The 12,325-nt window shown below is 36.2% G+C and overlaps 1 protein-coding gene across 1 annotated transcript in view; it reads left to right on the forward strand.

The window, feature by feature from the left end:
- Positions 1 to 7,959, forward strand: part of LOC132741590 (uncharacterized) — a 71,610-nt gene extending 63,651 nt beyond the window's left edge. The window contains exon 7 of the mRNA XM_060729798.1: positions 6,996 to 7,959. Within this exon, the coding sequence (XP_060585781.1) occupies positions 6,996 to 7,130 (135 nt within the window). The 3' untranslated portion in view covers positions 7,131 to 7,959. The remainder of the gene's footprint in view (positions 1 to 6,995) is intronic.
- Positions 7,960 to 12,325: the final 4,366 nt, after the last annotated feature.

Genomic DNA, 12,325 nt, shown 5'->3' on the forward strand with positions numbered 1-12,325 from the left:
ACTTGAACATAATAATCTTCAAGGATATCCCTTAAAAATAACCAGTCAGACCTTGACCTTCACTCATCAATGACCTTGACTTTGAATGTCAAATTATTGAAATTTTCATTTTTTTGGCTGTTATTGGCTGTAACTTTGTTATTTTTGAATGGATTGTCTTCAAACTTGAACATAATAATCTTCAAAGATAACTGTTAAAAATATACCGAAAGACCTTGACCTTCACTCATTAATGACATTGTCTTTGAAGGTCAAATTATTGAAATTTTCATTGTTTTAGCGGTAACTGACTGTAACTTTGCTATTATTGAAGGGATCGACTTCATATTATAACAGAACATTCTTAAGGACCAGACCTTGTTGTTATCAAACCCAAATTTGCTTGGGCTCTTTAATGACCTTGACCTTGAAGGTTATATTACTGAATTTTCTCAGATTGTGCATTTATTACTGAATTTTCTCAGATTGTGCATTATTGGTGTGTGTGTATGTATAGTATATGTATTATATATATATATATATATATAAATGTGTGTGTGTGTGTGTAAATATATATATATATATATATATATATATATATATATATATATATATATAAAATATATATATATGCATATATATATAAATACACACACACACATATATATATATATATATATATAAATTGCGTCATTGTTGCTATTTTTAGAAATTGAGTCATTTTTTTCTATTTTTAGAAATTGCGTCATTTTTTTTAGAAATTGCGTCATTTTTTTTTCTATTTTTAGAAATTGCGTCATTGTTGCTATTTTTAGAAATTGCGTCATTTTTTTCTATTTTTAGAAATTGCGTCATTTTTTTTTCATTTTTAGATTCTATTTTTAGAAATTGGGTCATTTTTTCCTATTTTTAGAAATGGGTCATTTTTAGCTCACCTATCACAAAGTGACAGGGTGAGCTTTTGTGATCGCTTTTCATCCGGCGTCCGTCCGTCGTCCGTCCGTAAACTTTTGCTTTAAATGACATAAACCACTGAGCCAATTTCATCCAAACTTCACAGGAATGTTCCTTTGGTGGTCACCTTTAAAAATTGTTCAAAGAATTTAATTCCATGCAGAACTCTGGTTGCCATGGCACCGAAAGAAAAATCTTTAAATATCTTCTTTTAAACAACCCTAAGAGCTAGAGCTTAGATATTTGGCATGAAACATCTTCTAATGGGTGTCTACCAAGTTTGTTCAAATAAAAGCCCTGGGGTCAAAATTGGCCCAGCCCCAGGGGGTCATTGATTTTCCCTATATGCATATTGTAAAAACTTAAAAAATCTTCTTTTAAAGAACTGAAAGAGCTAGAGCTAAGATATTTATCATGAAACATGTTTTAATGGATGTCTACCAAGTTTGTTCAAATATGAGCCCTGGGGTCAAAATTGGCCCCGCCCGGGGGGTCATTGATTTTCCTTATATGTGTATAGCAAAAACATAAAAAACTTTTTTGAAAAAAAAACCAAATAGCTAGAGTTTAGATACTAAGCATGAAACATTTTCTAGTGAGTGTCTACCAAGTTTGTTCAAATAAAAGCCCTGGGGTCATTGATTTTCCTTATATGTGTATAACAAAAACTTAAAAAATCTTCTTTTAAAGAACCGAAAGAGCTAGAGCTAAGATATTTAGCATGTAACATGTTCTAATGGATGTCTACCAAGTTTGTTCAAATATGAGCCCTGGGGTCAAAATTGGCCCCGCCCCGGGGTCATTGATTTTCCTTATATGTGTATAGCAAAAACTTAAAAAGCTTTTTTGAAAAAAAAACCAAATAGCTAGAGTTTAGATACTAAGCATGAAACATCTTCTAGTGAGTGTCTACCAAATTTGTTCAAATAAAAGCCCTGGGGTCAAAATTGGCCCCGCCCTGGGGGTCATTCATTTTCCTTATATGTGTATAACAAAAACTTAAAAAATCTTCTTTGAAAAAACTCAAATAGCTAGACTTAAGATATTAAGCACGAAGCATCTTCTAGTGAATGTCTACCAAGTTTGTTCAAATAAAAGCCCTGAGGTTAAAATTGGCCCCGTCCCGGGGGACATTAATTTTCCTTATATGTGAATAGCAAAAACTTAAAAATCTTCTTTGAAAAAACCCGAATAGCTAGAGTTTAGATATTAAGCATGAAACATTTTCTAGTAAGTGTCTACAAAGATTGTTCAAATAAAAGCCCTGGGGTCAAAACTGGCCCTCCCCAGCTGTGTCATTGTTTTTATCTTTATGTGTAAAGAAAAAACTTGAAAAATCTTCTTTTAAAAAACCCAACGAGCTAGACCTTAGATGTTTAGCATGAAACATCTTCTAATGGGTGTCTACCAAGTTTGTTCAAATAAAAGCCCTGGGGTTTAAACTGGCCCAGCTCCAGGGGCCTATATACAGGTGAGCGACTTCAGGGCCATCATGGCCCTCTTGTTTTAAGTATTTAGGCATTGTAAATTCAATCAGTCACAGAATAGAATTAAGCCATGTTAAGTAAGGACAATTGGCCATGTCGTTTACTTGAAATATTCGCTGAATCCTAAAGATTTCATACCTTATATTTAGCGGTAATCTTCACGGTGTTTGACCACTAATACTGCCTGCAGGCAGATTAAAATTATACTTGCCAGTTGTTGATTACAGTGTATGACACCTACGCTCAGGAAGCCACAGGGAGTAAACAATTAATTTTTTAATTGATCAAAATTATTGCCGATAATTGTTTGTTGGAAGGGGCACATAGATAAATACCAATCAAAGGATTAGTGTCACCATTGTAATGCTGTAAGGGGATAATCGTTCGTCATTAGCGTTCTAGAATAGTTTATAAAAACAGGACAATAAGATTATATGAAAATTTAAAATTTCTGGCTACAAAGTAGATTATTTTAGATTTTTAAATACTGGGACATAAAACATCTCCGGAACACCTCCAGGACAGACACCTTATGTCCGGGACTTTCCCCGGGGATAAACTCTTGCACAATCATAGTGACCGCAAATTTCGCGAATATTAAGTCACTGGAGCATATATTACTAATATCACTATTAGGTTTCAGTATTTGTCTAAACCTGCAAGACAAGACTAAAAGCATACGATATTGACTAAATATTTAAATTTTACTTATAAACAATCTACATGTATATGGAATTCAATTTTGACATAATTCTCGGATACCAGAAAAATAAAAATGCATTCAGATGACAACAGTTATATTTGCATGTAAAACTGAACATCGAGTTAAATAATCATATGATTTATAATAACCTACTTTCTGAAAACAAATTTATTGTTTGAATTATATAAATTTTAACAGTTAAAAATAAACAGAAAACATTTATTCATATTGGTATTATTTGCTATTGTACTTGTACACAATAACACATTCCTTTTAAGCAAGTAAAATAACTTTCATTCAAAGTATGCAAACTGTAAATAACATGTATTATATGATCTAATTTAATCTATAAATAATGGCTACAGAACTTTAAACTTGAAATGTGTATCAGTTAAGCATAGGTTAAAGTTATGTATACTTTATCAGAGTACTTCATAATGACATAATGAAAATCTATGTGGTTAGAGCTTCAAATGTTTGCGGATTTGTTACAGGCAACTCCTTCAAAAATTTTCAGAAATGTATCAACCGCAAAAAAGCCCATACTAAAAATCGCAAAATAATTTCTAGGAATACAGTATTTAAAAATAAGTTCAAGAAATACTTAGTATGTGTATTTATATATTTATACTGAAAATGGTTTCCGGAGCATAACTTAAGTTCTATTTGGCCCACAGTATTCAAACTTCGTAGGATGATTGTCCATATTGGGTAGAAGACTCCTATTGATTTTGGGGTCACAAGGTCAAAGGTCAAGGTCACTATTACCTTAAAACTGAAAATGGTTTCCGGAGCATAACTTAAGTTCCATTCGGCCCACAGTATTCAAACTTCATAGGATGGTTGTCCATATTGGGTAGAAGACCCCTATTGATTTTGGGGTCACAAGGTCAAAGGTCAAGGTCACTATTACTTTGAAACTGAAAATGGTTTCTGGAGCATTACTTAAGTTCTATTTGGCACACAGTATTCAGACTTCATAGGATGATTGTCCATATTGGGTAGAAGACCCTTATAGATTTTGGGGTCACAAGGTCAAAGGTCAAGGTCACTATTACTTTGAAACTGAAAATGGTTTCTGGAGCATTACCTAAGTTCTGTTTGGCCCACAGTATTCAGACTTCATAGGATGATTGTCCATATTGGGTAGAAGACCCCTATTGATTTTGGGGTCACAAGGTCAAAGGTCAAGGTCACTTTTACCTTAAAACTGAAAACAGATTCCGCTCAATAACTTAAGTATTTATTAACCTACAGCTGTAAAATTTATTACGATTATCAGAGCAGCCATGTTCAATACATGACCCCTATTGATTTTTGGGTCATAAGGTCGAAGGTCAGGGTCACAATGATCTTTACACTGAAAGTTGTGGTTCTGGAGCATAACTACAACTTGATGGTGGTGTTTTGAAAACAGCAACTGTATATATATGAAGGTTCTTCAGCTATAAAGGAGGATTGCTTTTTAGCTCGACTAGTCGATAAGAATAAGTAGAGCTATTGCAGTCACCCGAGCGTCGGCGTCTGCGTCGGCGTAACCACTTATGTTAAAGTTTTTGTAATAGTTCAAATATTTTCAAAGTCCATTGACATATGGCTTTGAAACTTTGCACACTTGTTCACCATCATGACCCCAACTTGTAGACAGGAGGAGGTAACTCTATCAAGCATTTTGACAAAATTATGCCCCTTTTTCGACTTAGAATTTATGTTAAAGTTTTTGTAATACCTTAAACATTTTCCAAGTCCATTGACATATGGCTTTGAAACTTTGCACACTTGTTCACCATCATGACCCCAACTTGTAGACAGGAGGAGGTAACTCTATCAAGCATTTTGACAGAATTATGCCCCTTTTTCGACTTAGAATTTATGTTAAAGTTTTTGTAATACCTCAAATATTTTCAAAGTTCATTGACATATGGCTTTGAAACTTTGCACACTTGTTCACCATCATTACCCCAACCTGTAAACAGGAGGAGGTAACTGTATCAAGCATCTTTTTTTTACTATCAAGCACTAAGAATAGTCGAGCGTTGCTGTTCTACCGACAGCTCTTGTTGAAGGAGGTAATACTGTATTTAATTACCATGTCTTACAAATGTTTTATCCTTACTAACAAAAATTAAACACTTTAGGGCATATAATGCTTCGCCTAGCGGTGCTCTTGTTAAATTTGTCTTTTGACGTCTTGTCTGTGATATGCAGGCTTCATAACCTCAGATCCCCTGTCAAAATTCCATTTTATGTAGTTCCGCCCATTGTTTTCTTGTTTAGGGCACACGCATTCTTTTACTTAGGGACCATACCCCTCTTTTCATGGAATGACACTACTGTGTCACATCGAAGTTTCCATGATAACCGCTGTATGAACACATCTGCGGATGTTTCTAAAATCATAATTTCACCATTTTCGTGTTTAAATGTTGAATTCTGCTTAAGCCGGTGCTAGCTAAGCCGGTGCTAGAGGGCGTGGACGGTAACTTGCACTTTTCTGGACCCTCCCATGAACAGGCTCAATCAAACCGAGCCTGCAACAATCTTGCCGTGTTGGGCTTTCTATAGGGATTCTGTTTTTCGGTATTTCATATTTCTAATATTCATTGGTCATAACTATTAGATGACCCCTATTGATTTTGGGTCACTAGTTCAAAGGTCAAGGTCACAGGGCCCTTAAATGTCAGAAATGTTGCCGCTCATTATCTTGAAAACTATTTGTCACAAAGTCTTCATATTTTTCTTTTTTCCATAACTGAACTTTTCCATGTACCCATTTATGGCAAGTTTCTATAACAAAATAACCAATAATGTGAGTCAAGAGCTAGAAAGGGGGCCATATGTGTCGTTGGACATTTCTTGTTATTATTATTATAATTATTATTATTATTATAACCTTGATGTTTCTAATATTCTGAGACCCAAACAATTCAGCCCCTTCTGTGCTTTGATTTACGTTGTAAATTGCAGATTGAAATGATGTTTTAATGATAGTTATTGATAAAATGAATTGTTTGAATGTTAAGTTTGTGTGTTAAGATATATGTTTAAATTGTGATTACCATTTAATTATTGTTTTTACATGTTATATTTTCTTCCATTGATATGTGTTTTTTTTTGTGTGTGTTTTTTTTTTAAGCTCACCAGTCACAAAGTGACATGGTGAGCTTTTGTGATGGCTTTTCGGCCGGCGCCTGTCCGTCCGTAAACTTTTACTTTAAACAACATCTCCTCATAAACTGCTTAGCCAATTTCATCCAAACTTTACAGGAATGTTCCTTATTTAGTCATTTTTAAGTATTGTTCAAAGACTTTAATTCCAAGCAGAACTCTGGTTGCCATGGCAACCGAAAGAAAAACTTATAATATCTTCTTTTAGAAAACTGAAAGAGCTAGAGCTAAAATATTTGGCATGAAACATCATCTAGCCAGTGTCTACCAAGTTTGTTCAAATAAATGCCCTGGGGTCAAAATTGACCCCGCCCTTGGGGTCAATGATAGCCTTATTTGTATATAGTAAAAGCTTAAAAAAATCTTTTAAAAAACTGAAAGAGCTAGAGCTTAGATATTAAGCATGAAACATCTTCTAGTGGGTGTCTACCAAGTTTGTTCAAATATAAGCCTTGGGGTAAAAATTGGCCCGCCCCAGGGGGTCATTGTTTTTCCTTTTTATTTAAAAACTTAAAAGATCTTCTTTAAAAACCCCAAAGAGCTAGAGCTAAGATATTAAGCATGAAACATCTTCTAATGGGTGTCTCCCAAGTTTGTTCATTTAAAGGCCCATGGGTTAAGATTGGCCTTGGCCCAGGGGCCTGTATATGGATGAGCGATTTCAGGGCCATCATGGCCCTCTTGTTTGTGTATATATTTGTTAGGTTGATGGTAGTTCTGGAGATGGAACAGTGAGACGGCATGCTCAGCCTGATGTCACAGATACTCAGACCACAGACTACAAGACTAAAATAAATGGTAAATTGTTTTATATTTGTGAACTGCTAATGGATGTTTAAGAACATTAACACCATTTGCAATGGCATATAGTCATAGACTTGTGTGCAGAAGGCAAAGGGGGTATTAGAAATGGTCTCTGTCTGTGCATTAGTGCATCCATGCGTTAGTGCGTCGATCCAAATTTGTCCAGAGCATAACTCCAAAATTACAAACTTCAGAGCACATCGGATGGAAGTTCAGTGTGCAATTTTATCTATACCTTGTCTTCTTTTACAGTTATTTCCCTCTATCAGGTTTACATGAAAACTTTGTCCGAAGCATAAGTCAAAAAGTACTAGAGAATTTCTTCAAATTTAATACACTGACATAGTACTTTGGTAGGAAGTGCAGTGTGTAAGAACAATTACTTTTTCTTGCCTACTTTAAGAGTTATTCCCCTTTATCAGATTTACTTGAAAAAGTTTGTCAGGAGCATAACTCCAAAAGTACATGATACATTCATACACTGACAGAGCAATTTGGTAGAAAGTGCAGTGTGCAAGAACAATAACTGTACCATACCTTCTTTTAGAGTTATTCCCTTTTATAAGATTTACTTTAAACAAGATCCTGAGCATTATTCCAAATGTACATGAGTACTTTTTAGCTCACCTGTCACAAAGTGACAGGGTGAGCTTTTGTGATCGCTTTTCGTCCGGCGTCCGTCCGGCGTCCGTCCGTCCGTCGTCCGTCCGTAAACTTTTACTTTAAATGACATCTCCTCATAAACCACTAAGCCAATTTCATCCAAACTTCACAGGAATGTTCCTTTGGTGGTCACCTTTAAAAATTGTTCAAAGAATTTAATTCCATGCAGAACTCTGGTTGCCATGGCAACCGAAAGAAAAACTTTTAAATATCTTCTTTTAAAAAACCATAAGAGCTAGAGCTTAGATATTTGGCATGAATCATCTTCTAGTGAGTGTCTACCAAGTTTGTTCAAATAAAAGCCCTGGGGTCAAAATTGGCCCCGCCCCGGGGGGTCATTGATTTTCCCTATATGCATATAGTAAAAACTTAAAAAACTTCTTTTAAAGAACCCAAAGAGCTAGAGCTAAGATATTTAGCATGAAACATCTTCTAATAGGTGTCTACCAAGTTTGTTCAAATAAAAGCCCTGGGGTCAAAATTGGCCCCGCCCCGGGGGGTCATTAATTTTCCCTATATGCATATATATAGTAAAAACTTAAAAAATCTTCTTTTAAAGAACTCAAAGAGCTATGGCTAAGATATTGAGCATCAAACATGTTCTAATAGGTGTCTACCAAGTTTGTTCAAATAAAAGCCCTGGGGTCAAAATTGGCCCCGCCCAGGGGGTCATTGATTTTCCCTATATGCATATAGTAAAAACTTAAAAAATCTTCTTTTAAAGAACCAAAAGAGTTAGAGCTAAGATATTTAGCATGAAACATGTTCTTATAAGTGTCTACCAAGTTTGTTCAAATAAAAGCCCTGGGGTCAAAATTGGCCCCGCCCCGGGGGGTCATTGATTTTCCCTATATGCATATAGTAAAAACTTAAAAAATCTTCTTTTAAAGAACTCAAAAAGCTATGGCTAAGATATTTAGCATCAAACATGTTCTAATAGGTGTCTACCAAGTTTGTTGAAATAAAAGCCCTTGGGTCAAAATTGGCACCGCCCCGGGGGTCATTGATTTTCCTTAAATGTGTATAGCAAAAACTTAAAAAATCTTCTTTTAAAGAACCCAAAGAGCTAGAGCTAAGATATTTAGCATGAAACATCTTCTAATGGATGTCTACCAAGTTTGTTCACATAAAAGCCCTGGGGTCAAAATTGGCCCCGCCCGGGGGGGTCATTGATTTTCCCTATATGCATATAGTAAAAACTTAAAAAATCTTCTTTTAAAGAACTCAAAGAGCTATGGCTAAGATATTGAGCATCAAACATGTTCTAATAGGTGTCTACCAAGTTTGTTCAAATAAAAGCCCTGGGGTCAAAATTGGCCCCGTCCCAGGGGGGTCATTGATTTTCCCTATATGCATATAGTAAAAACTTAAAAAATCTTCTTTTAAAGAACCAAAAGAGTTAGAGCTAAGATATTTAGCATGAAACATGTTCTCTAATAAGTGTCTACCAAGTTTGTTCAAATAAAAGCCCTGGGGTCAAAATTGTCCTCGCCCCAGGGGTCATTGATTTTCCCTATCTGATATAGTAAAAACTTAAAAAATCTTCTTTTAAAGAACTCAAAGAGCTATGGCTAAGATATTTAGCATCAAACATGTTCTAATAGGTGTCTACCAAGTTTGTTCAAATAAAAGCCCTGGGGTCAAAATTGGCACCGCCCCGGGGGTCATTGATTTTCCTTATATGTGTATGGCAAAAACTTAAAAAATCTTCTTTGAAAAAAACCCAAATTGCTAGAGTTAAGATATTAAGCATGAAACATCTTTTTGTGAGTGTCTACAAAGTTTGTTAAATAAAAGACCTGGGGTCAAAATTTGCCCCGCCCCGTCATTGATTTTCTTTATATGTGTATAGCAAAAACTTAAAATCTTCTTTGAAAAAACCCAAATAGCTAGAGTTTAGATATTAAGCATGAAACATCTTCTAGTAAGTGTCTACAAAGTTTGTTCAAATAAAAGCCCTGGGGTCAAAACTGGCCTGGCCCCAGGGGTGTCATTGTTTTTAACTATATGTGTATAGTAAAATCTTTAAAAAAATCGTCTTTTAAAAAGCCCAATGAGCTAGAGCTTAGATGTTTAGCATGAAACATCTTCTTATAGGTGTCTGCCAAGTTTGTGCAAATAAAAGCCCTTGGGTTAAATTGGCCCTGTTGGGGGGGGGGGGGAGGTTTGGGGGGCCTATATACAGGTGAGCGATAACTTTTATAAAGTAAATTGAACTGCAGTTGGTTAGTCCTTCTGAGCTAACATTTGTATATACCTACATGGCTAGAGGAACAATAGGATACTTAACTTTCTTTTTAGCTCACCTGTCACAGTGACTTGGTGAGCTTTTATAAATGCTGAGCCAATTTCATCCAAACTTCACAGGAATGTTCCTTTGGTTTGAGCTTTTGTGATCGTTTTCATGTCCGTAAACTTTTACTTTATACAACATCTCCTCATAAACCACTAAGCCAATTTCATCCAAACTTCACAGGAATGTTCCTTTGATAGTCAACTTTAAAAATTGTTCAAAGAATTTAATTCCATGCAGAACTCTGGTTGCCATGGCAACCAAAAGAAAAAACTTAGTAACTCCTCTTTTAAAAAACCCAAAGAGCTAGATCTTAGATATTTGGCATGAAACATTGTCTGGTCAGTGTCTACTAAGTTTGTTCAAATAGAATTCCTGGGGTCAAAGTTGCAAAGTTGGGGAGTGGGGGGGGGGTCATTGATATTTTCCTTATAATTTTTTATGTAAATAGTAAAACTAAAAAAAATGTTCTTTTAAAAAACCAAAATAGCTAGATATTAAGCATGTAAGGTCTTGTAGTAAGTGTCTACCAAGATTGCTAAATAAAAGCCCTTTATACATATATAGTAAAAACAAAAAAATCTTCTTTTGAAAAAGCCAAAGAGCTAGAGCTTATATGTTGAGCATAAAACAACTTCTAGTGTCTGTTTACCAAGTTTGTTCAAATAAAGGCCCTGGGGTCAAAATTGGCCCCACCCTGGCAGGGGTCATTGATTTTCCTTATGTGTATATATACTTAACGAAACTTACCCCAGTTATAGTTTTCAGCATAAATTATGATATGATTAACGCAAATATTGAAAACTTATGTTGTGTAAAGTTTAATCATATTTTTAACATTTCATAACAAAAAATTCATTTATAAACAACTCAAACTTAACAAAAAAGATCATAAACCGAGATCACTACCAGAACACAAATTCGCACCAGAGTCTTATGAAGTCAATATCGCGTATGTCAACCGTTTGCGTTACTGCTAAGCACCGTGATCACATTGACATAATGAAATTTCTAAAATAAGCCACTGGAATATTAGCCCATTCTTGCATTAGTCGGTTGTGTAGTTCTCTTTGGTTGGTGGGTGCATTCGGGCCTCTGTAGACACGCCGGCCAGATTCATCCCATATGTTCTCAATCGGGTTGAGATCGGGCGACTTTGATGGCCAGGGCAGTACGTTGACATTCTGCTGTTGCAAGAGTGCCGTGTTGTGCGTGCAGTGTGGCTCGTTGCCCCGTCTTGCATTACTGTCATGCCCCTGTTCTGTTGAATAATGGGAATGGCAACGGGGCGAATAATTTCGTTCTGGTAACAAGCTGCATCTAAGTTCCCTTGAATTGCAACAAGTGGTGTTTTCACGTGGAGTGAAATTCCAGCCCATATCATTACGGAGCCGCCGCCGAACTGATCTCTTTCTACGACGCATAATGCTCACCATGTCTGCGGTACACACGGGTTCTCCCATCATTTCCCTGAACATTGAAACGGGACTCATCGGTAAACAAGACTTGTGCCCAGTCCGCACGTGTGAATCTCAGATGAGTCCTCGCCCAGCGGACACGTGCACGACTGTGGTGTCCACGCAGTACAATTCCCCGATACGGCCATCTGGCACGAATACCAACGGATCTGAGGCGCGATCGGACTGTGTTGCTGCTGATTGGCCGTCCATGAGTCCCAAATGTTGCCCTTGCTGTTTCTACTGCTGTTCGCTTCCGCTGGCGGAGGTGCGATAAAACCATAAACCGGTCTTGTCTGCGTGTTGTCACTCTACCACGTGGTCTCCTCGGAAGATTGGCGACACTTCCGGTACGTCTGTACTTTGAGGCCAGTCTAGTAATAGACTTCTTTGTAACACGCATTCTTCGGGCAACCTAGAAAAAAAACAAAGGATTACAAGGTTCATAATACTGATATGCAACAGGCTTGTCGTAGAATGCATGCACTGAAATGCAATAAAACGAACAATGGGTATTGAACCACATACCTGCTCATGAGACGATCCGGCTTCTTAAAGTCCAATAGCGATTGCACGTTCTTGCAATGACATACGAGCCATGTTTTGTGTTTTTATGTTAGGCACATTATGGTCAGTTGCACGAAGTGCTCGTTTTCGATTTTCAACGACCACTCTCAAAGTATGGTTTTGCATGGTTAATTTTGCATAAATTCATTTTGAGCAGACGACAAATTGGGGCATTACATATAATCATTATCTAATGTGCATATTTTTAAAATAACACGTGTTTAATGCAAGTTTGTTTTTGGGGTACTTA

Source organism: Ruditapes philippinarum, unplaced genomic scaffold, assembly GCF_026571515.1.
Source record: "Ruditapes philippinarum isolate M1 unplaced genomic scaffold, ASM2657151v2 ctg4431_1_1_1_1, whole genome shotgun sequence".
Taxonomy (NCBI): domain Eukaryota; kingdom Metazoa; phylum Mollusca; class Bivalvia; order Venerida; family Veneridae; genus Ruditapes; species Ruditapes philippinarum.